A 22,489-nucleotide genomic window follows, 5' to 3' on the forward strand; every position below is an offset into this window, starting at 1 on the left:
GCAGTGGGTGCCGTTGAGTGCTGGAGTGGCCGTGTGCTGGGTTTGGGTCCCCGTTCTGTGCTCTCTGGCCTGCTGGGCACTGCTGACCTCTCATGGCCTGGCCGTGTCCGTGTGTCCATCCCTGGGGATGCTCCCAGCCCCCCCTGTGGCTCTGGGATGGCAGAGGGGCAGCCCTGGGGGTGCAAAGCTGCTGTGGCAGCTCCTGCCTCTGTGGCTCCTGTTTGTCCCCAGTGCCATCCCTGCTGCCCTGTGCTCCCCTTGTCCTTAGTGGCAGTTGATTTTCTACACGTTTGCTTTGATGGGGTTTTTTTTGGGGTTTGTGTTGTGCTTAGCTTGGTCTGTAAGATCATTCTAGTTGTTGTTGTGGAGTCTGGGTCGGGGGGAGCCCCACCCTGTAGATCCTCCTGTCGCCCGTGTTCTGCTGTTCGTAGTGAAGCAATAATTGCAGTGGTTGCTGGACAGGAGCTTTCTGATGTGCTGAGGCAAAGCCATTTCCATCCCCCTGACACCCTGTCCTGGGGCAGGAGCAGCTGGATTCTCACCCCAGCAGATTGCTGGATGCCTGCTGCCTGGGGGAGCTGGAATGTGTGTCCAGCTCATCCCTCTCATCCCTGGTTTTTCAGTTTAAGCAGTTGTGTTTTGTTCAGCTGCAAGATCTGTAGTATTATGGGGTGGCATACTTGGTTTAAGCTGTTCAGTAAYATGGAGTATTTCATGGCTGTAGCTCCTTCTCTCTGCCCTCTCCTGGATTTGTGAACTGGAATAACGTTGAAAGTGTTTGCTCTTTATTTTTGGTCGCACGCATTTTCCTGTTCTTACATTCCCTGCCTACACATTATGGAAATGGGGTTTGGAAATTTCTGCTCCTAGGAAATGGCCAACTGGTGTAAATGTATTTTTTTGCCTGTGTCACTGAGGGGTGCTCTGCACGAGGGGGAGGAGGCGGCGTGTCCCAGTCAGTGCTCCGAGGGCTGGTGGGGACACGGGGCTGCAGGAGGGCAGGAATGGGGAGTGGGGAGCTCCCAGCTCTGAGTGCTTCCAGCCCTGCTCCAGGAGGAACTGGGAGTGGGGAGCTCCCAGCTCTGCCTCCCTGCAGCCCTGCTCCAGGAGGAACTGGGAATGGGAAATGGGGAGCTCTGCCTCCCTGCAGCCCTGCTCCTGGAGGAACTGGGAATGGGGAATGGGGAGCTCCCAGCTCTGAATGCCTCCAGCCCTGCTCCAGGAGGAACTGGGAATGGGAAATAGGGAGCTCCCAGCTCTGCCTCCCTGCAGCCCTGCTCCTGGAAGCTTTGCAGCTCGGGCGAGTTGAGCTGAACTGATAGGGGCAAATGGAGCTGAACTGGTAACTCAGTCACCTCCTTGCAAAGGGGGTGGTGATTTGCACCTGCAGCTGCTCTCAGCTCTGAGCTCCAGAGCTGTCAGTGGTTATCAATCCCCCTGCACGGGTTGGGATCAGGAGCTGTCCTGGCAGGTCACAGCCGCTCTCCAAGCGAGCTCCCCGCTGCAGTTTATTGCATTTTTTGGCCAGGGAAGGCTGAGGGCAGCTGTTGTCATTTCTGGGTGGTGCCTCCCTCGAAAGGGTGCAGGGCAGGCGATGGATCTCTGGTGAGATGCAGAACCCCCTCTGCTCCCCCTGCACCACGCTCGTCCTTGTGGCTGCCACGGCTTTGTTGCCTTGACAGCAACAAGCAAAGCTGAAGGAATCACTAAAAATAATGCAAATAWTGCAGAGAGCTCTGAAAGCCAAGCCCTGCTGGATTGTGCCAGGCTGTCCCTGTGCAGCTGGAGCTGCAGCTCGTGTCCTGTGCCTGTGATGGAACTGAGGTCAGACTGCTCACAGGGAGGGTTGGGGGCTGCAGGGGAKGTGCTGCCTCTGGACACAGCCCTGCAGCTCTCCTGGACAGGAATCTTTCACTCTCTGCATGCTGGAAAAGTCCTCCTTGGAGCTGGTTGTGAGCTCCAGGTGTGATGTCTGCCTGCACTGTTATCATCCTTTAACCCCTGGGCTGCTTCCCCTCTGCATTCCTGGAGCTGGGCAGCAATTCCGTGCTCTTCTTTAGGTCAGAAMGCTGAATATTGAACATTTTAGGCGTTAACTATTGCAGTATAAATCAAAATGTCTCATGGGAATGGAGCCTGTGCCCCTCAGCCCTGTCCCTGTGCCAGTGCTGGAGCCGTGCTGGGTGTTCTGGGAAGGTTGGTGTGCTCTCCCTGCAGTTCTGGGTGTTCTGGGAAGGTTGATGTGCTCACCCCACAGTTCTGGGTGTTTGGGGAAGGTTGGTGCACTCACCCCATAGTTCTGGGGAAGGTTGGTGTTCTCACCTCACAGTTCTGGGTGTTTGGGGAAGGTTGGTGTGCTCACCCCACAGTTCTGGGAAGGTTGGTGTGCTCACCCCACAGTTCTGGGAAGGTTGGTGTGCTCTCCCTGCAGATCTCGGGAAGGTTGATGTTCTCACCCCACAGTTCTGGGTGTTCTGGGAAGGTTGGTGTGCTCACCCCACAGTTCTGGGGAAGGTTGATGTTCTCACCTCACAGTTCTGGGTGTTTGGGGAAGGTTGTGTGCTCTCCCTGCAGTTCTGGGGAAGGTTGATGTTCTCACCTCACAGTTCTGAGGAAGGCTGGTGTGCTCACCCTGCAGTTCTTGGTATTCTGGGTGTTTGGGGAAGGTTGATGCACTCACCCCACAGTTCTTGGTGTTCCTGTGGGATCCTCGGATGTTTCTGTGGGATCCCTGTGTGCTGGACAACCACACAGAGACAAACATCATCCTCTGTTCACATTTCCTACAAACCAGCTCCGTTTAGCACTTAGTTTACAAACTAATCCCTGTAGCTGCCCTGTACAGTTCACCTCAGTAAAACATGTCAGCAGTTAGAGGAAYTTGTATCAGGGGCACTCCCCATCAGTCTCAATTTTTAACATTTTTCTGCTTGTGAAATGATAAAGTACTGTGAGCCTTAATTTTTATCCACAAATAAAAATATTATGTTTGAACCTTGGTGTGGCTGTTTTTTTTCTGTTAGGGCTTATGTGTAGAAACTCGGTTGTGAAGGGGAGTGTATTTTGGGTTGAAAAAGCWGTTTTTMTGGATGTGATTGATTTAAATGTSTGCTCAAGAGCCCCTTTAGAGCTGRGTTATTTTTCTTGTGGCTCCTTCCCCAGAGTGGTTTTGGATACAGAGGTCAATATAAAGCTGCTTGCAGGATTTCTTCCTTTTTAARATGTTATTTAGGGTGGGAAAAAATGTTGTGGGGTAAGCAGAGAGCCAAGTTAGAATTGTGTGTTAATGAAGAGAAATGTTAATTAAGGAGCAGGGTTTCTGCTCCTTGCAGGGGGATGTCCTTTCCAGGAATGTTGGAAATGCTGTAGGAATCGTTGGATTTGGGGGTTTTTAGAGGAACAGAGGAGGTGTTCTGGGTGAGCACTGGAATGATGCCCACCTCCACAGTGGGTCAGGGCTGAAGGAAAACCTGTTCCAGGGGAGCTCAGCAGCCAGGCTGGGTGGGGCAGGGACTGAGGGGGAATGGGAGCAGTGGGGACCCAGCTGCACATCCCCAGGTTTGGGGGTGGCTGAGTCAGGGCTGCCATTCAGCATCATCTTGGGTTATTTTTAGTGCCTGTGTGGTGCTGATTGCCATGGCAATGCCACGGCACCGTGGGCTCCGGGGAGGAGCTGGGTGCTGCTCTGGCACCGCTGGGCTGGGGATGCTCCAGGGGGATCTGGGCATGGGATGGGGGTGGGAAGGGACAGTTTGGTGTCCCTGGGCTGGGCCAGGGGATGGGGGGATGGACAGCTCGATGTCCGGGGCTGGACCATGGTGTGGGGACAGCTCACAGCCCCAGCTGGGGCTCCCCAGCTCTGGAAACCAAACACAATCCTGCAGGCACCAGAGCCTGGCCAGGAATGGGATCCTTTGGGATGGGAATGAGCAGGATCCATTGGGAATGAGCAGGATCCATTGGGATGAACAGGATCCATTCCCATTGCATCCCAGGGTCACTCACTTGCTCAGGGAATCAACTGCTCAGCACCTGCTCAGCTTTCCTTCTGGAATTCATGCAGAACTGTGGGTGCTCTTTGAGCAGGTGTGGGATCATTGGGCTCTGAGGCCTCCTCAGCCCCTGCCCAGCACAGCCTCGTGCCTCCAGGAGGTCTGAGTGCCCAGATYCTCCTTGACCTTGGAAAATTTTCCCCTTTCTAATCATGGGTTGCTTGGTCACTACTTGGTGCAACTCAGAGCAAGGCCAGAAGAGCTGCTCGTGAGTGACCTCCCTGACCTCAGCAAAGAGGGAGAGAAGAGTTAATTAACATAGCCAGGAATTTTTCTCTGTCCTTGGGTGTGCTGGGACTGGCCTTTGGCCCTACAATCACATCTAGAAATTATTGGAAAAGATAAAAGACTGGAGAGAGCCACTTCCACTTCAGMTTTTAATTTCAGCAGATTGGCTCACTGGAGGCTGCTGTGACCCAGTGCCCTTCAGGGAGGCAGCTGGGAGCTCTCCCAGGGGCTGCTCTTGGCTTTGGGTTAACAGGTGGGCTCAGTGATCTCGGAGGTTTTTTAAAGCTGTCTGACTCCAGGATTCCTGCCCTGGGAAGCAGGTTTGGGGAGGATGCTCTGCTGGCTGAGCAGAGGTTCATAAGCCACTGCGTGTAAGCGCTGTCAGAGCAGGGTGAGCCACTTAATCCCAATTAAACACCTTAATGAATCTCTCCCTGACGGGGTTTCAATTACGTGGAGCAGAGGAGRGCTGGGAGCAGCAGAGCTGGGAGCTCCGTGGCTGATGGATCAGGAGCTGGCAATGATGGTGCTCCTGTGGGACCAAACTGTTTTATTTTCTGTGAGATCACTGAGAATTGCATCCCAAATCAACAGGGACCTGGGCAGGGCGTGGGGGTTTCTGTTYAAACCCCTCCAAATAGRACYTYCCAGGTTATTCCTGCTGCTCTTTTSTCTGGCTTGGGATGATCCTGTGTGTGCAGAGAGCTTTGGGGTGTGCGGGTTTGGAGCTGAGGAAATGCAGGAAACGGATCTTGAGAGGCTGCTGTGGGATCTGCACTTTGGGATCATTTCAAAAGAGGATCAATTGTAAATGTGTTTTAGTAGAATTACTGGAGAATTGCAGCATCAGACTGTGTATCCTGCATTTCTTGATTGCAGTGAGGCACTGACAGGCTGGGAGAAATGGGGCTGTGGAGAGGGGAAAGACACAGGGAGAGCTCAGAGCCCCTTTTGGGGCCTGAAGGGGCTCCAGGAGAGCTGGAGAGGGACTGGGGACARGGGATGGAGGGACAGGACACAGGGAATGGGATCACACTGCCCGAGGGATGGGATGGATGGGATTTTGGGCAGGAATTGTTCCCTGTAGGGTGGGCAGGCCCTGGCACAGAGTGCCCAGAGCAGCTGTGGCTGCCCCTGGATCCCTTTGAGTGCCCAAGGCCAGGCTGGACATTGGGGCTGGAGCAGCCTGGGACAGTGGGAGGTGTCCCTGCCATGGCAGGGGTGAATTTTAAGATCCCTCCCAACCCACAGCATTCCTTCATTCTACCAAAATTAATTTGTGGTGCAGAAAGTCAGGATGGATTTTCCATGTGTGGCATTGTGGGGTCTTGTTGGCCGGCACGGGGGTGTCACTGGAATGGCACACCCTGGAATGGCTGGAGAACTCATGGGATTTTAAACCCGGTTTAAAAGGGGCCCCCTTGTGCAGTGCATTAACTCATCCAGGCAACCTCCTGCTTCCCCGAGCAGAAAACAGCTGCTGCAGGGGGTTTAGAAGCTTCTCTTATTTACATCTGAAAACCCGAGGTTTGGCTAAAAGGGTGCCTGAGCCAGAGGAAAATGGATTAATCCCGAGCTCTGATCCTGGGGGCTCGGAGCTGGGTGTTACTGAAATGTTCTGCCTTAAATCCAGCGGCACAAAGAGCACTGCGGGGGTTTAAGGCTGTTTTGAGGCTGTTTTAAGGATGTTTTAAGGCCGTTGTGTCCCTCAGTGCTGCCGGACCCTCCCGTGRCTGCAGGAGCTCGGGGTTGTGTTTAATTCCCTGTAAGTGCAGGGCAGTGCTCTGGGCGGGGAGATTAACCCGAGGGGCAGGAGAGGGGAGACCCTCGGCAGGAGATGCTTCCCATTTTCTGTGTCCAATTCTCGGGACCACAGCTGGAATAAAAATCAGATTTTGGAAAGCGTTGTAAGAAGAGCCAGAGAATTTTTCAAAACCTGACATAATTTCTTAATAAATAATAATTTGTATGATTGATAAGTTCTGTAATGTTATATAATTGATACAATAATGATCTATAAATTGTAATAAGGTGCAGGTAGAGAGCTCCTAAGCACATTTCTGTGCATTTATGCAATGTACAGATACGTTAGGAATACATCATTATAATATTGTGCATTACTCTGGCATGTCCTGCTGCATGCCCACAGCTCTGGAACTGAGTATCAATATTTCACGGCAGCTTTGCTTTCAGGAAATCAATCGTTCTGCAATTTTTATAAGCTGAGCCGKGCTCTCCTTTCTTGCCAGGCTATAGAATGGCCCCGGACACGATATCCGATGGCGCTCCGTGCCCAAGAGCCGCGYCAGGGAACATGGAGCGGCACAATAGCCCGCGCTACCCCAACAATGCCCGCGGGGAGAGGGACAAATCGCCAGCAGCTGCTGCCRTTTCATTCACCTCGGAGGTGACTGACACCTCGCAGTCTTTGGGAGCAGCGGGGTGTTTCTGTGGTTAACGGAGCGATGAGCACGGGAGGCTGAGGAAGAACAATGTGCCTTTTGTGCGGCTCTTTAGGAACTTTATTCCACTTTTGATCACCAACTTCCACAAGGAAGGACCCGTAGAATGTTATAAGGCTTCGGTGTGTGTACCTGTGAAATGTGTATTGTTTCACTGGGTTTGGGAAGGACTTKAAAAGTTTAAGGATAAACAAGGAAACAAGTTGGAACAGGACAAAACTGGACTGTTTTTAACAGCTCAAAGTTTGAGTCATTTTTCTACAGTTGTGCAAAACTTCCAATGAATGTTTTAGTGCCGTGTCTGCTAGATAGGCTGGGTAGCGCCAGCTCTTGTTGGAGGTACATTTTACAGAACTAATTCCAAAGGGAGATGGAACTGGCAGACCTGCTGGGAGGGGGACATAGGGCCAGAGACCGCCAGAGTCCAAAATCCCTGTGCCATGATTGCAGGAATCCTTCCATCGACCCCCCATCCCCGGGAGAGCCTGCGGGGTGCAGGGGGGGATGGCTCTGCTTTGGGGCGATTACAAAGCTTTTGAGGYAATGGCTTTAAAATCCCGCTGCCTTAGAGGGGTTTTTCCTGTGTTTTTCCTCTCTGCCCTCTGTCTCGGCACAGGCTCTGTCCTCGCTCCCAAAGTGGCTGCTGTGATTAGAGCTGTAATCTCTGTATCAGCTTTTACATTTCAAATCGTAGAGGGGAATTAATGCCATTCCGGTGCCTGCCCTTTCGTACATTTTCCAAACACCGTTTGCTCGGGGACGGTCGGAACCTTCTTCTCATCCTGAGGGTGACCTAATCCCCAAATTYGTACAAATCCCCGGAGAATGGAAGCTCCTGCTGGATGGGGCGACCCGAGGAGCTGCAGGAGGAGGAGCAGGAGGGCAGGAGCCGCCGGGGCGGTGGGACCGGGGATGCTCCGGGGCCGTGGCCGGCACGAACAGCGCTGCAATTTGCCCGGGCCAGCCCACGTGGGCGACTGTTCGCCCTCAAGGTGACATGTGTGACTTCACCTCCGATGTTTACGGCGCTGGGGAGCCGGACGGGTTTTCCAGAAGCGTCCACCGATAGCCCTGGTCCGTGTGGGGCCAGCTGAGGTGTCGGGCTGTGCCCGGCGCGATGTTTTTAAGGACTGTCCTCCCCGGCTGCGGCGCCGCTGGCACKCGGGAGCCGCTACAGATGTTTCCATGAGAAGGTTGCAGCTCTTCTTTCTGTTAAGCCCCGCAGACACGTCTCTAATTACGGCTTTGTGGCCGGCGTGAGGTTATAGAGGGAGGAAAGTGCGCGCTGAAATCACTTTCCATGATTTGAGGGCAGCGGCTCAGCGCCTTCGCACCGAGGCAGGAGCGAAATGCTGGCGGCACGCACGGGGACCGTGGGGGGCAAGAGCGCCGACGAGTCGCTGAAGCTGAGGAAGCAGTCGGTGCTGTCCCTGGGCAGCAGGGAGAGAGCCCTGAAGAGCTCGGCCGAGAGCAGCAAGGACGGCAGGGCTCGGGCCGCGCAGCCCCAGCAGCGGGCACGGCGCCTGGCGCTGCTGCGGGAGCTGGAGATGAACTGGTACCTGCGCGTGTGCGAGCTGTCCCACGAGTACACCATCGCCTACACCACCGGCATGCCCCACAGGTACGTGCCCTGCTCCGGGGAGCACGCTGCTGCTGGGCTGCATTGTCACAATAATAATAATTGATAGTAGTAATAATAATAATAATAATAGCAGCAACAGCAATAATAATCGTCATAGTAATAGTAATAATAAGAGAATAATAATAGAATAATAATAGAATAATAATAGAATAATAATAGAAAGATCTTTGGCTTTAAAAGTCTGATTTTTCTGGTTATTCATGCTTTGCTTCCTGCAAACTTGTTTCCTGATTCCCGTAACTTGTTCAGCGCAAGCTGCATGTGGTTGTTGAGCAGTGTTTCTAATTTGTTTCCGAGTGGTTGTAGTTTCCTTTGAAGAGAGTGCAGAAGTTGCTGCTGTGGAGCAGGGACCGTGCGGGTGGCAGGAGGGTCGCTGTCCCCCCTCCCCTGGGCAGCGGCGGGGCTCAGCCTGGGCAGGAGCCACCCGGAGGGGGAACCTGCAGCCGCCGCAGCTCTCATCCCATCCGTCTTAAATGTCGCAGCCTCCAGAATCTGATCTTGCTCCTTTAAAAAAATATAAGGGGATCTTGGTATTAGTGGAAATTAGACGTGCGAGTCTCTAATCTCCTGTGCGGGGTCAGACCCTCGGTGAAATCGGAACTGCCCGCGGTGCCGCCGTCCCGAGCCCGAGGAGCCGCCCCGGGAGCGGCTCTGGGGACCGGCGGAGGGAGGGACGGAGGGGATTTCCTTCGTCTCACTTCGGTAGCAGCCGGGATTTCGGCTGAGAATCTGTCGAGATCTTCCCTAATCCCAGGCAGGATGGGGATGCCTGCAGTGCCCGCCACAAACGGASCTCTTGCAGATGAGCTTGGATAAGAAATGAATTACAATGTCATGACAATAGCAATTAGGAATGGGATAAATGAAAGCAAAAGGAAATAAAACTGAGTGAAGGAGCAAGTGGATGTTAAATGYAGAGGTGGTCACAGGCACTGAAGGGAGCGTGAGGGGTCTGTGGGGTGGGAGGGGGCACATTCTGGGGTCGGTGCCCACCTGCCTCCACCTGCCCATGGAGGACCCAGGGGCTTGAACAGCACCATAAAGATGAAGTGCCGGGGAATAACTTTGGGGAGAACAAAGTTTCTAAAGATGCTGATCCATGCAAACCCTGATAGTCCAAACCAGTAAAACTCTTGTGTCCAAAAAACTCAAGAGAAGCTTGCAGAGATATTTCTTTGCACTGGYTCACCTTGCATTATAGATGAGCTGGGGCTGGCAGGAGGTAAAACCAAAGGCAGCTGTAGCAGAGATCACAGGTACAGCCCTTGGAGTTACCCTGTGGGGAGGAAAACATGGATCCCTGCAGGAATAGCCTCGGGACATGGTAGGAACGGCCTCGGGACATGGCAGGAACGGCCTCGGGACATGGCAGGAACAGCCTCGGGACCCACTGCCCTCTCTGGGGTGTCCTTGGACTGCAAAGAGCAGGGTTTGAAATCCCCCTGTAGCCCACCACAGGGTGAGCACTGTGAGAACAGGACCCCCTGTTCTCCTTGGGCACAGAAGAGTCAGGGTCCCCTCCCAGGGACATCCAGGGCCACCCGCGCCCTGAYCCGACAGTTGCACAGGAGGAATAAYGGGGTAATCCCGCTGTCCCTGCCAAACTCCCCTCTGTGACATTGAATTATGAGCTTTTAAAATATATTCTGGGGTTGGGATCAGTCTTTCTTTATCTGCTTTGAAAGATTTAAGGATTAGTTTGAGTTCATGATATGCCCATCACTTGATTATTTAACTTATTTTTCTAATGTATTTGGRGCTGAAATAACAGTCTGAAAAGGGGGTGAGTTTTAAAATAGAAGAGTCTTAGACATCTGCCTCAGTGGCATGAACCAGACCTTGGCAGGATTGTTTGCTGTGGCCAGGAAAGGTCACTGTGGCCCTTCTGGCTTGCAGTTGCAAGGGATGAAGACCATAAAAACCATCCCTGGAAGTGTCCAAGGCCAGGTTGGACAGGGCTTGGAGCAGCCTGGGACAGTGGCAKGTGTCCCTGCCCACAGCAGGGGAGTTTGGAATAAGATGATCTTTAAGGTCCCTTCCAGCCCAAACCATTCTGTGATTCTTTAAACCAGAACCCATTTGTTTGCTATTTGGCAGTGGTGAAATCGTTGTTTAAATCATAATTTAATTCATTTGAATTGTCACACCCCGTGAGGCTGCAGATGCTGGGGAAGTTCCCAGACCAGGTAACCCCAGCTGKGAGAGCTYGCAGTGAGCTRTGAGAAAACAAGATGTTCTAATGAKCTGYAGGAGATGCCTGCAGCGTTCATCTGGCCAGCCCAGGGCCTGAAATACACCCTGTGAGAGAATTTGGTTCATGTTTATTGGCCTTGGATTGAATCCCAAGCGCATATTTCTCGTTATCTAAATATAAGACCTGGGAAATGGGGTCAGTGCTCTATTCCCACCAGCAGCCCTTATCCCTTGGAGTCCGTGAGAGGTCTCAGCAATGAACAAGATTGCTGATCTTGGCCATAATCCACCCTGGGCACGGGCTAAAAGGGGCCGGTGGCAATAGTGAAGGAATGTGCGGGAGAAGCGGCGCTCGGCAGCGCTGCGCTCCTGCGGGGCCCCGCGGAGCCGGGCGGGGATGGCTCCGGGCTGCGCTGCCCGCTGACCATGCACCTCTACAAACCGGCGTGTGCCGACATCCCCCCGCCCAAGGGCCCGAGGGGCCGCAGGGTGGGCGAGGGGCCGCGGCCGCATTGYCCCGCCGCCGGCTGGCCCGGGGCGAGCAGCCCGGCCCGGCAGAGGAAAGAGCTGGAGAGGTTCCTGCAGCTGCACGGGCTGTCCCTGCACGACACCACCCGAGCCCGCACGGGAATGCGCTACAGGTACCGGGCTCTGCTGGGGCTGATCCCTAAAGCCGGGCAGGGCAGGGCTCAGGGAGGGAGCTGGGGACACCTCTGGGTGGGCTGGCAGCGTCTGAGCCCCGTGGCTGCTTCAGGAACTTCTCTGATTTTTCTGAGCACTGAGAGAATCAGGGTGACTTTGAATGAAGCTGAATGCATATGACCTCTTCTCTTAAAASTCTGAGTTTGAAACTTCTGACATGAATCACAGAACCACGGAATGGTTTGGGTTGGAAGGGATCTAAAAGTCCATCTCATCTCAGCCCTGCCATGGACACCTTCCACTGTCCCAGGCTGCTCCAAGCCCTGTCCAGCCTGGCCTTGGACATTTCCAGCATGGGGAAAATCTCACTGAATTTCCCAGCTCAGGCCCTGAACCCTAAATCCTCTGCCCTCATTATGGAGCAAATGGACAGAGAGCCCAAAACCCTGGCTGGGTTCAGGCTGGGAAATACATGGATTTAGAAAGAGTGTCCAAGGGAAAGAGCATCATCCATGCAGGGAGCTGGGACAGCCTGGGGACAGGGGGTGTGACTGGGGCTGGAGGGTGAAGGAGACATAACTCTGCTTGCTGCAGCAATCATCACTGAGCTTTGCTTCTGAAGAAGTTCACTTCAAAAGGATGGCATCCTGTGTGGAAAGTCAACAAGTTCTCTGTGCTTCTAATAAAAGCAAATTTTCTTTGAAATATTTGCTTTCCCACGAGGTTGATCTTTGCCCGTGGCTGCTCTGAGCTTAAAACTGAAATAAGACACCGTGCTGGTATTTTTATGGATCCAGCACAGTTGTGTCCCAGCTTTCAGTGCTGGATGGGGAARTTTGTTGGTGTTTGGACACAATGTCCAGGGAAGAGCAGGGCTGTGAAAGAGCAGCTCTGGAGTCAGGACTGGGAGAAATGGCAAAGGGCTTTGTGCCACCGTGCTGCCAGTGCTGTCTGGGCATGCTTGGAGCAAGCTGGGGTTCCACAGCCTGGAAAAGAGAGAGAACTGAGCCCTCAGTGCTGGGGGGTGAAACGGGACAGTGTCCGAATGGGATGGGATGTCTGAAGGCATCCCAGGGATGCTGTGCCCGGAGCAGAGCCATGGCAGAGTAATCCCTGGGTTAGCAGGAGCGCTGCTGTCCCTCAGAGAGATCCTCTCATTAACCGGGGCTTCTGCCCTGGAACCCTGTCACCCTGTAATGAGAAATTCCATTGCTCCTTGAGATGATCCCAGTCCCACATTGCAGTTGTGTTTGAAAAGGCYGGTGTCAGTAGCCACACAAAAATCACTGTTTGTCTCGTTTCTCTTGATTCTGCCTTTTCCATGCCGTTGGTCCATGCAGACACCGTTCAAAGCTCGTGTCCTCCCCGAGGAGCTTGGCTGCAGGCACGCAGTGTTCCCATCGAGGGTTGTGATCCCGTCTGAAGTGTCCTGCACAGATTGTCCTGCAAAGCCCTGGTGCAGGAACAGATCCTGGCCCAACAGGCATCACTCAAAAACCAACAGCAACGCCCATCTCTGAGTTCTGCTGCACCAAAACGTGCCCAGCCCGGGGAGAAACCTGCAGAGAGCTGGGGGAGAACATTTCTGTAGGGTTAGACTGGATGGAGACAGAGCTTTTATGCCCTAGGAAAATGCAATAAATGAGAGATTCTGGGGCTGGTGTGGGGTAGCTGGGGCTGCCCAGGCTGTGGCTGTGGCTCAGGGCTCCCTGCACCCACCTGCAGCCACCGCTGTTTCTTGGCTCGCTCTGGGGGTATCCTCAGCCAGCAGAGCCATCAGTCATGGCCAAAYAAAGCATGTGCCTAATTTCTGTTGAAGCTGATGGATTGGAGCCCCTGTCCGTTGTAAGTGTGTCCATTTGTCAGAGCTGACAGAAGCAGCCAGAACTGACTGYGTTCCCAGGGATCCCGGAGATTTATCCCGTGGGAGAGGGGCTGTGTGAGGGCTCTGCTTCGGGCAGGGGGTGCTCCGGCTGCTTTCCAGAGGGAATTTCCTCTTCCAGAAGGACAGGGGCTCTTCTCCTCTGGCTGTGAGCTTGGACATTTTCTCTTCTCCTTCTTGTTTTGCCTCCCAGATGTTTCTTCAGCTCTCCACAAGCCAGCACAACAGAACCTCCTTTTTTTTGAGATTTATTCAATTACATGTGGGAAGTAATGAATTGTGAACAAGAAACACTTACAAAACACTTACAAGCTGGTTCATTTATAGGCTGATCAGTTCTTTTCCCTTTCATTGCTTCAGCCAGTGTTCAGTACAGCTATTACAGAAGACCCTGAAGTGCAGCAGTGCGTGAGCTTGGCTCGTTTCTGATGACAGCAGGATTTCTCTCAACTGMAACACCATTTACAAAGCAAATTTGGTGTTTTATTAACAACGAGGTGTTCATGGCACGGCTCCTTTTCACRCATGCTGTGCTGGGGCTCAAGGTCTGTCCTCGCTCTGGGAAGCTCTGACTGTGAAACCTCCCAACGTTCTTCTCCCTCCTGATTCCAGCAGGGTCTGTGAGCTCGGGCAGCTGCGCTCAGAGGGCCTGGGGGGGAAATCTTATCCATGGATATGTGTCTGTGAGAGCACCCAGGCAGCTCTGCAGAACGTGCTGCCGGCAAATGTTGGGGTGGAGAGAATTTATGGAGGTCACAGAGCCCCGAGGAGCTGCTGCATTAACCCATGCTGGGGTTTGGATGCCTGTTTGGTCTATTTTAGATTAGTTAAGGTTCTGTTCCAGGAGGGGGAATTCTTCCCACAGCACAAACCCCTGGCCAAGCCCCCTCACCTGGTGTGAGCCCCCCGTGTCCTGCAGGCACCCCCCGARTCCCTGAGTCCTGGGACAGAGCTGYCCTCTTGCCGTGCTTCCTTTGGTTAAACAGCAAATTCAAACCTGGGAATTTGGGATTGYGATACTGAAGCTTTTGTACAAAGAGTGGCCAGCAGGTAGCCCTCAGCAGGATGTTTGCTTTCCCCTTTTTTCACCCTCTTTTTCCTTTCCTGATGGCGATGGGAAATGTGAGGAGCTGACACCCAAACCCTTGGCYGGTGCTGCCCGTTCCATTTCCAATGGGTTCAGCAAACCAGGATATGGGAAGGAGAAGGGTCCCAGGGGTGGGATTGTCCCTGCACAGGATTAAACAGGCTTTTGGCTTAGGGAAAAGATGATGGAMAGGGATTACAGATGTGTTTAAATCAGGAACAGCCTGTAGCCACTCACTCACCGTCTTCCACAACACAGGAACTGGGCCAGGTTTGGACACAGGAGACCCTTTCCCAGCCTCTTGTGATGGAAYTGGGGAGCTCCCCTGCACGGGGTGATGGTGTGAGTGCTGAAAGCACCAGCAGGTTGAGGGTGTTGTCAGGTAACAGATGAGGCCATCCAAGGTGTTCAACACCAAGGGGGGATTCAACCCCGAGCCCCCTCTTCAGCCCTCTCATACCCMCACAGAGCTACCCCAGAAAGGGGAATTTGGGAATGATCCCTTTYCCAGAGCTGCTTTTCCAGCCTTCCTTAGTGAGGGTTATTTTTTGCATTGAAGCTTTAGAATATCTAATCTTTAGATGGCAAAATATTGGAGGGCTCTTGATGGGGTCGCGTAATCCCATGCTGTAATCCTGTCCTCATCTGCTCCATCCAGAGTGCTGCTGCATTATATTTATTGGGATATATCTTACAGCCTTAATGTTCTCCCTGTTTCCTGTGCAGATTGATCCACAGAGCTGCATCCAGCTGTGCCCTTCTTTTAAGTCAGTGTCACATGCCCTAACTGGGTTTTCAGTCGTTTTCAGTCTGTTCAGACAACACAGCAGCTACCTGGTGCAGTGGTGCCGGGACACATCCCCACGTCTGTCCTTTGTCCTAATGATTTCAGCTSCTCGGGGTTTCTGTTATTTTTGTAGGGTCCTCTCCATGCCCACAGCAGGAACTGGAGGAGCTTTGAGGTCCCTTCCAACCCAAACCATCCATCCCACGATGAGTCCCTAGGTCCTCACAAGCTCAGGCTCGGTGTGCTGGCACCTCCAGGGTTATTTTATTCCCCTTTCTTTGGCTTTGTGGGGAGGACAGAGCAGACTTTGCCCTCGCATTCCCCAGCCCTGCAGTCAATCCCAGCTGACCCCGAGCTGCTCCAGCCGCTGCCCAGCAGGAATTCGCACATTCTCTGATTTCTCCCACACCTTCTGCCCCTGTCCCGGTCCCCGCCTGGGCTGGCAGATGCTGCTCCATCGCAGCTCCTCGGGCCGGGGCTGCTGCTGAGATTCCTGCGGCTCCCCCGGGGCACAGCGGGGCYCTCGGCGGGGCTGGCGTGGAAATTTCGGTGTTTCTGTGTATTTATAGACAGGTTTGAAGTCTGCACTCTGTGCCCTGGGATAAAACTCAGGCCACGTGCTCCTGGTTAAAGGAGGTTTTATGGGGGAGTCTTTGGGCTGACTTTGGGATTTCTGAGGAAGGGATCGACACAAACTGCTGAGCAGGAGCTGAATTTGGGGAAATACCGGCAAAACCTCCTCTCGTRGCTTCCAGATTTATTTCAGGGCTGCATCCTTCCGGAAATGATGATAAATCCGGGCTGTGGCAAGGCTCAGTGCCAGGGGAGAGAGGTCCCCGTGTCACCAGCCTCGGTGCCCCGGCGATGCCGCCTGTGCCTGGCACGGCAGGCGGGCGTGGCTCGGGGGGAGCTCGGCGGGGCTGTTCTTTGCGCCCATCTTTGCACCAGAACTCTTCTTTTCACGCTTTAAGCCAGTCCAAACCCCCTGCTGTGTATCCGTCTGTGTTTTTCCCCACGCTGAGGTGAGCACCCCTCTATTCCTGCCTCTCCCCGTGGGGTGGGAGGGCTGTGGGGCCGCTGGGTGAAAGGCAGCTCTCCCGTGGATAACCCGCCTGCGCAGACCTGTGACTCCCTGATAAGCCTTTTCTGCCTTGTTTTCAGTGTGCTCTCATAGCTGCTGGCTGCATCCCTGCGCCAGAAAGGCTCCAGAAGCCAGCACAGCGTTTCCATCATTCCGGTGGCGCAGTTGCTGCTTTCCCGGAGTGTTTGTGGAGCTCGTGGGGATCCTTGGAGAGCCCAAAGAGCAGGATGAGGCTCTTRGGGGGCTGCTCCCCGTGCTCCAGCCGCTGCTGGGTCAGGTTCCCCCCTGCCCTCGGTTTCCCACCCCAGCTGGGGAGATGGAACCGTTTCTCGCTGCAGAAAAAGGCACAATCTGTAGATTGCAGGAGTAATTATTCATTTCCCCTGAGGGCCTAATGAGCGGTTATGCATTTGGCAGTAAGTAATGATCCTCTTGCAAATCTTTTTGTTAATTAAATGGGCGCCGTTCCAGTGCGAAAGTGGCTGTTCGGTGTTTGGGATGTGCCCAGAGTTCAGGGACTACTTGCCCGGCCAGCACTGGCCTGGGAAATGCAGAAATCCCTGCCTTGGAAGCGTTTGGCCGTGGCTGGAGGTCACCTGAAGGCTTGACAGTGCCTTGCACTTGATTTACTGAAATGACATTGSCCCTGGATCCCTGGCAGTGCCCGAGGCCAGGCTGGACATTGGGGCTGGAGCAGCCTGGGACAGTGGGASGTGTCCCTGCCATGGCMGGGGTGGCACTGGRTGGGCATTGAGGTCCTTCCAACCCAGCTCATCCTACGACATTGTGCTGCTCTAAGGTACATCGTGCTGTTGCCTTGTGGGCCAAAAGAAAGTTTAAAAAAAGTTAAAAGCCTTTGCAGAGAGTCCTGGAAGTGAAAAGAGCAAAGGAAAATGAGGGAGCTGAAGAGTGACCGCAGCCCTGGCTCTGGGCTGGTAGCAGAGTGCTCTGCCTGCACCTGCTCAGGTAAAAAGCCGATCCCAGAAGCCCCGAAATGCTGATTTTCAAGCAGYAGTGTGGGCTGGGAGCTGAGTGGCAGTGGAAGTGCTGATGCAGCAGGTTTTGGCGAATCCCTTCCCCGAAGAGGAGGCTGGCAGTGGGAAAAGGATGCATTAAAATTAATGGGGCTGGAGATGGTTCCTTTGTAATCTGCTGGATTTCAGCAAATGGCATTGTCCTGGCTGATGTGCTAATTCTCCTCCGTGATTAATTCCAGCAGGGGCCTCGCTTTTTTGGGATGCTGGTCAGGGTGAAGAGTTTTGCCTCGGAGCAGGGAGCARGGTCTCGTGCCAGGTTTGCTGGATGCAGCTGATGGGATTTGTACTCTGTGTCACTCACTTTAATAATTAGAAATGCTGGTGCAGCTGAAAGACAGACTCTCAGGAGAAGAATTAAAATTCTTCTTTGAAAAATGCTATTTGGGAAGGTGATATTTTTAATAGTGCTTATTATGCAGTGGTGACTTATGTAAGATAATGACTGATGGAGACACTCGGCTTTCACTGAGCTGCTCAGAGGGGCCAAGTCCTGCGTTGGYTGGAGGAGGAGGAGGTGAAAGCTGAGGGTTCCCGCGAGAGGGGGAGGTTTTCTGAAGGGGTATCCATTGGAAAAGAATTCCCCAAACAACACMATCTGCTGTAGACTGTCTTGGTTCTGACCCTCTGCCTGTCAATCTCCAAGAATCGGGAGTTACTGCTCCACAATTGTTCCAGTGTCCCCRAAAARGCAGCTCTGAGCTGTGTGTGTGTGWTCCAGAYCAAACCCAGCACCTCTGCAGCATTTYGCCGTGCAAGCTAATTTGGAGCTCTTAGCTGTTACAAGCAATGCTTGGGTGAGATTTGATGTAGCACTGTACACAATTGCCCAAAATCACAATTCAACAYGCACAGCCAAGCTGGAGGAACACAGCTTGGGCTGAGCTTTATTTGGAATACATTTATCCATCAGGTGATGCGAAGCACACAGCGAAAATCTGCGTTTTGTGTGTGCACAGCCTAGAACTCGAGGGTTGCAAAAGGGAAAAGCATTTCTTTTCTCACGAGCTGGCACAAGAGTCCCGAGTGCCAGAGGGTCCTGCTGCTGCCGGGGATGCTCCTCTGCACTGGGATGGATGCTCAGAACAGGATTCCATGGCAGGGGTCCCAGGGGCATCACAAAAAAAAAAAACCCTCTTGTACCGTGAGTGGAGCTCCGTGCAGCTCTGAGTGTTTTCATCGTGTTTAATCACAGAACCACAGAACGGCTTCAGCTGGAAGGGACCTTAAAGACCATTAAGTGCTCAGTGTAGCACGATACATTAATATAATGGTGATTTCTGGAGCCCTTCATGTGAGGCACCGGCCTGCAGTCAGCTGAGCAGTGGAATAGATAGCACGGGAAAATTAAATTACCTGCTTTGGAGCGGGGATCCAGCAGCTGATGGGCAGCAGGCACCGAGGGGAGGGGGCTGGGATTTCTCTCGGCGGGGACACGCGGCCGAGTAATTGGATTGGGCACCGATGAGTTCCGCCCTCGGTGTCAGGCACAGAGAGCTCCGTGCTGGCTCCCACTATTGATCCTTTCCTGCTGGATGCAGAGATGATTTATTAATATTGCCAGAGCTGCCAGTGCAGAGCTCCTCAGCGGCTCCCTCGGGGCTGGGGGCTCCCGTGGGGCTCCCACACCCGGGGTGGGGCTGGCCTTGGACCCCCGGGGAATTGGGAGTTAGATGGCAGTTTGCCCAGGGATTTAGGGAAGCCAGAATCCCGCACTGGTTTGGGTTGCGAGTGACCTTCAATATCATCCCATATCCCATCCCATCCCATCCCATATCCCATCCCATCCCATCCCATCCCATATCCCATCCCATCCCATCCCATCCCATATCCCATCCCATCCCATATCCCATCCCATCCCATCCCATCCCATATCCCATCCCATCCCATCCCGTCCCACTGTCCCAGGGTGCTCCATCCCCAATGTCCAGCCTGGCCTCGGGCACTGCCAGGGCAGCCGCAGCTTTTCCGGTACTGGGTTTTTTTCCGGTACTGGGTTTTTTTCCGGTACTGGGTTTTTTTCCGGTACTGGGTTTTTTTCCGGTACTGGGTTTTTTCCGGTACTGGGGTTTTTTTCGGTACTGGTTTACTGCTGGCAGAGCCGCCTGGCTCGGAGCTGTCCCGCTCCCGGATTTGGTCCAGCTTTGGGTGGATGGAGCCCTCGGAAACGCCGCCGGTCCCGGAGGTGGTGACGGATCTCTTGTGCCATCAGAGGAACCCCGGGCTGGGCACTGCCCCCAGCCCGGCTCAAAACCTGCCCGARCGACGCCTTTTAACTAAAAACCGTTTAATAGGAATTCTGATCGGTTTTCCTCAAGTGCAATTACAAATGCAAATGGAGTTTTTGATGTGAAACCAGCGGAAATGTGATGGCTGTGGGCTCGATAAGCGCCGAGCTTTTGTTCTGCAGCTCATTTCCTCGCCCAGCTTCCAGCAGCGTTATCAAAAAGAGCCATTCCCGGCGGGCGTAGATCGCCCCAAAGAGCCGCACATGGCAGCGGGGTCCGGACAGGACCCCTCCTCGGCCGAGCCGGAGCATCTGCCCGGTTCTTAATTGGGATTAACGCCAGGGCAGCCCTGCCGGGAGCCGCTCCCCGCAACAGCTCCGGGGCAGCGCTCCTGATCTCACCCGTGTCCGGATCAGCCCCATTTAGCGGGATGTAACGAGGCGCCGCAATCCTCGGGAATTATCCGCGCTGGAAACCTGTTCCGAACAGCTCCGGGGAGGGAGGGAGCGRCTGAGCGGCTGTTTATCATCACAGCCCTTACGGCCCAATGAAACTTTTATTGGGACATAACGGGGAATGGTCCCGAGCGCGTCCCGCTGCGCTGCGGCAGAGCCACGGGGGGACTCTGAACATCGGGATTTGTGGCAGTGCATGGAGATGAACCTCGGGAAGGCCGGTCCTGGAGAGGGGCTGCTGCCTGCAGGGTCTGTGCTGGGTTTGGGGAATGGGACTGTGGGCTGGGGACAGAATGGGGCGGCTGTAGCCGGACCTGGGCTGTTGAATGAAATAAAGAAGGGCATTTTTTCGGGTGGAAAAGCTCCCAAGGGTTTCTGGAGCAGGATCCTGCCCTCATGGCACCGCCAGCTGCATTTTCAGAGCTTCCCTGCAGCCTCCTGACTCTGGCYCATCCAAGGGCATTGCATGCAACGTCCCCCTGAGCATGTCTGAGTGTCCAACATGGTTAAAGCTCTCTCCGTGAAGGCTGAAACCATATTTTTGATGTGTTTCTAGCCTGGAAGCGCTGACTGTTCTGTTCTGCTGCATCTCCTCCTCTCCTGGGGCTGCTCTGGCCATGGGGAGGCCAAAGRGAGCAGAGGGAACACTTGTGACATTGATCACAAAATCCCAGAATGGTTTGGGTTGGAAGAGACYGTRARTCYRTCCTGTTMCACCCCYTGCCAYGGGCAGGGACACCTTCCCCTGTCCCAGGCTGCTCYCAGTCCYGTCCAGCCTGGCCTGGGGCACTGCCAGGGACRGGGCAGCCATCACCYCATCTGCCATCAGCCCTGCTCCATGTCTGCTGCTAAATTCCCTCTCTCCACAGGGAAGAATTTCAGTCAAAGAGCTCAGACAGGCTGGGTTGGCATCGTCACCGGTGACCTGGATTGCTGGAATCACAGACTGCTTTGGTTGGAGGGAGCCTTGAAGCTCACCCCGTCCCAGGGAGGGTGAGCAGCCTGTGAGTGCTGCCGTGAGGAGCACAATGTCCAGCCAGGCCTGGCATCGTATTTGAAAGGAGCTCCGCTGGAAGGTGAAATGGGAAATAAAGAAGGAGCGAGCAGCGTGCTTAGCTCCGGCCGCGCTGGGCCAGGGCTGCAGCAGCTCACGATGTTCCACCCAGCCCAGACTGCAGGACCTTGATTCGTGTCCGTATTTTGGGCTGCAGAAGCATCTCTGTGCCTCTGGCTGCAGCCAGAGCCGCGCTGCCGGCTGACCCTGGAGCAGGAGCACCGGGAAGGGCTCCTCCCTCACCCCGGACTGTGCTCGGCCCCACGACCCTTCCAGCCCCGCAGGGATCCCACCGCGGCTGGAGAAAGCATTTTTYCCTTTTTGGAGGTTTCCATCCTGCTCACCGCAGGGTGTTCATCATCCTGGCCCTGCAAGGTCCTGGGTGTGGTGTGGGATCCCCAGCGCCGCTCCCGGGCTCGCCCTCCCCWCAGCCCSSTCCCTGTGGCTCTGGTGGCTCTTGGTGGCGGTGGTGGCTCCAGGACAGAGGGCTGGCGGGTCGCASGGTGCTCAAAGCAGCTGTGTTAAAGCGGATTTGTTTGATGAAGCATTTTGAGCGAGTTATTTAATGAGAGATTGGTGCCTTGCTCAGGGGGAAATGTGCACGGGCCTCTTGTCACAGCAGTTTGGTGGGGTTGAGGTGTCACAGGGACCTGGCCACAGGCTGGCAGCCGAGTCCTCTGCCAGGGCTGTCACGTACCTCCTCCTCTATAAGCTCAGGATTTTCATCATACAGAATTATGTTACTCCAACGTTTTACTCTAGAAGTGATTATCGTGCTCRGGGAAATGAAATAAATCCCATATTTAAATACAAATTCAGTGGAGAGACTGTAACCCCTCCAAAGCTAAGCAGCTTGAGGTAAGATGYTCCGTGGGATGTGCTGTGCAGGACGTGACTGTCCCTGTGTCCCCTCCCCTGTGGCACCCGGGCCATGGGCAGCCCTGGCAGTGGGCATGGTGGCCGGGAGCTTGGTGACAGTGACCTGGGCTCATCTCTGGTGGCCAGGAGCTGGGTGACAGTGACCCGGGCTCATCCCTGGTGGCCGGGAGCTGGGTGACAGTGACCCGGGCTCATCTCTGGTGGCCGGGAGCTGGGTGACAGTGACCCGGGCTCATCTCTGGTGGCCGGGAGCTGGGTGACAGTGACCCGGGCTCATCCCCAGGGCCAAGTGACAGCGTTGGGCAGATCGGGCAGCAGGGACAGCTCTCAGAGATGTGCAGGACAGAGGGAACACAGCCCTCGGGAGGGTGTGAGGCCATCAGAGAGGGGACAATGCCAGGGGTGTCCACCCTGCTTTGGGCTCTGAAACACAAAGCCAGGCTCCAAAACTCTCCAAGGGGTCCTGCACCCCCAAATCCCTGCTTGAGGGTGAGTCCAAGGAGAACACTCACAGCTGGGAGTTCTGCGTGATTAACTGTTAATCCTCTTTGGGAAAATATCATAAAGTAACAGTCTGTGTCGGGATTTAATGCTTTCCATCCTCAAAGGAATGCGCTGGGTACCTGTTAATGAGCCGTCAGAAAAGGAACCGCAGCTGTCAGAAAAGGCACCGTCAGAAGCTCTTGGCGCTGTCACGGGGTGGTGGGTGGCCTTGGCAGGCTGCCAGCTGCCCGTCTGACCGCTCCTCACTGCCACCAGGAGTGTCCCCGCCGTGTCACCCTG

General features: G+C 54.3%; 1 protein-coding gene across 1 annotated transcript in view; it reads left to right on the top strand.

Annotated features, from left to right (window-relative positions):
• The first annotated feature begins 10,927 nt into the window (after window positions 1–10,927).
• Window positions 10,928–22,489, top strand: part of KCNAB1 (potassium voltage-gated channel subfamily A regulatory beta subunit 1) — a 58,967-nt gene continuing 47,405 nt past the window's right edge. Inside the window, exon 1 of the mRNA XM_057383427.1 lies at window positions 10,928–11,218. Coding sequence (XP_057239410.1) covers window positions 11,004–11,218 — 215 coding nt within the window. The 5' untranslated portion in view covers window positions 10,928–11,003. The remainder of the gene's footprint in view (window positions 11,219–22,489) is intronic.

This window comes from Malurus melanocephalus, unplaced genomic scaffold (assembly GCF_030028575.1).
Source record: "Malurus melanocephalus ecotype Western Australia unplaced genomic scaffold, MMel_1.1 scaffold_631, whole genome shotgun sequence".
NCBI lineage: Eukaryota > Metazoa > Chordata > Aves > Passeriformes > Maluridae > Malurus > Malurus melanocephalus.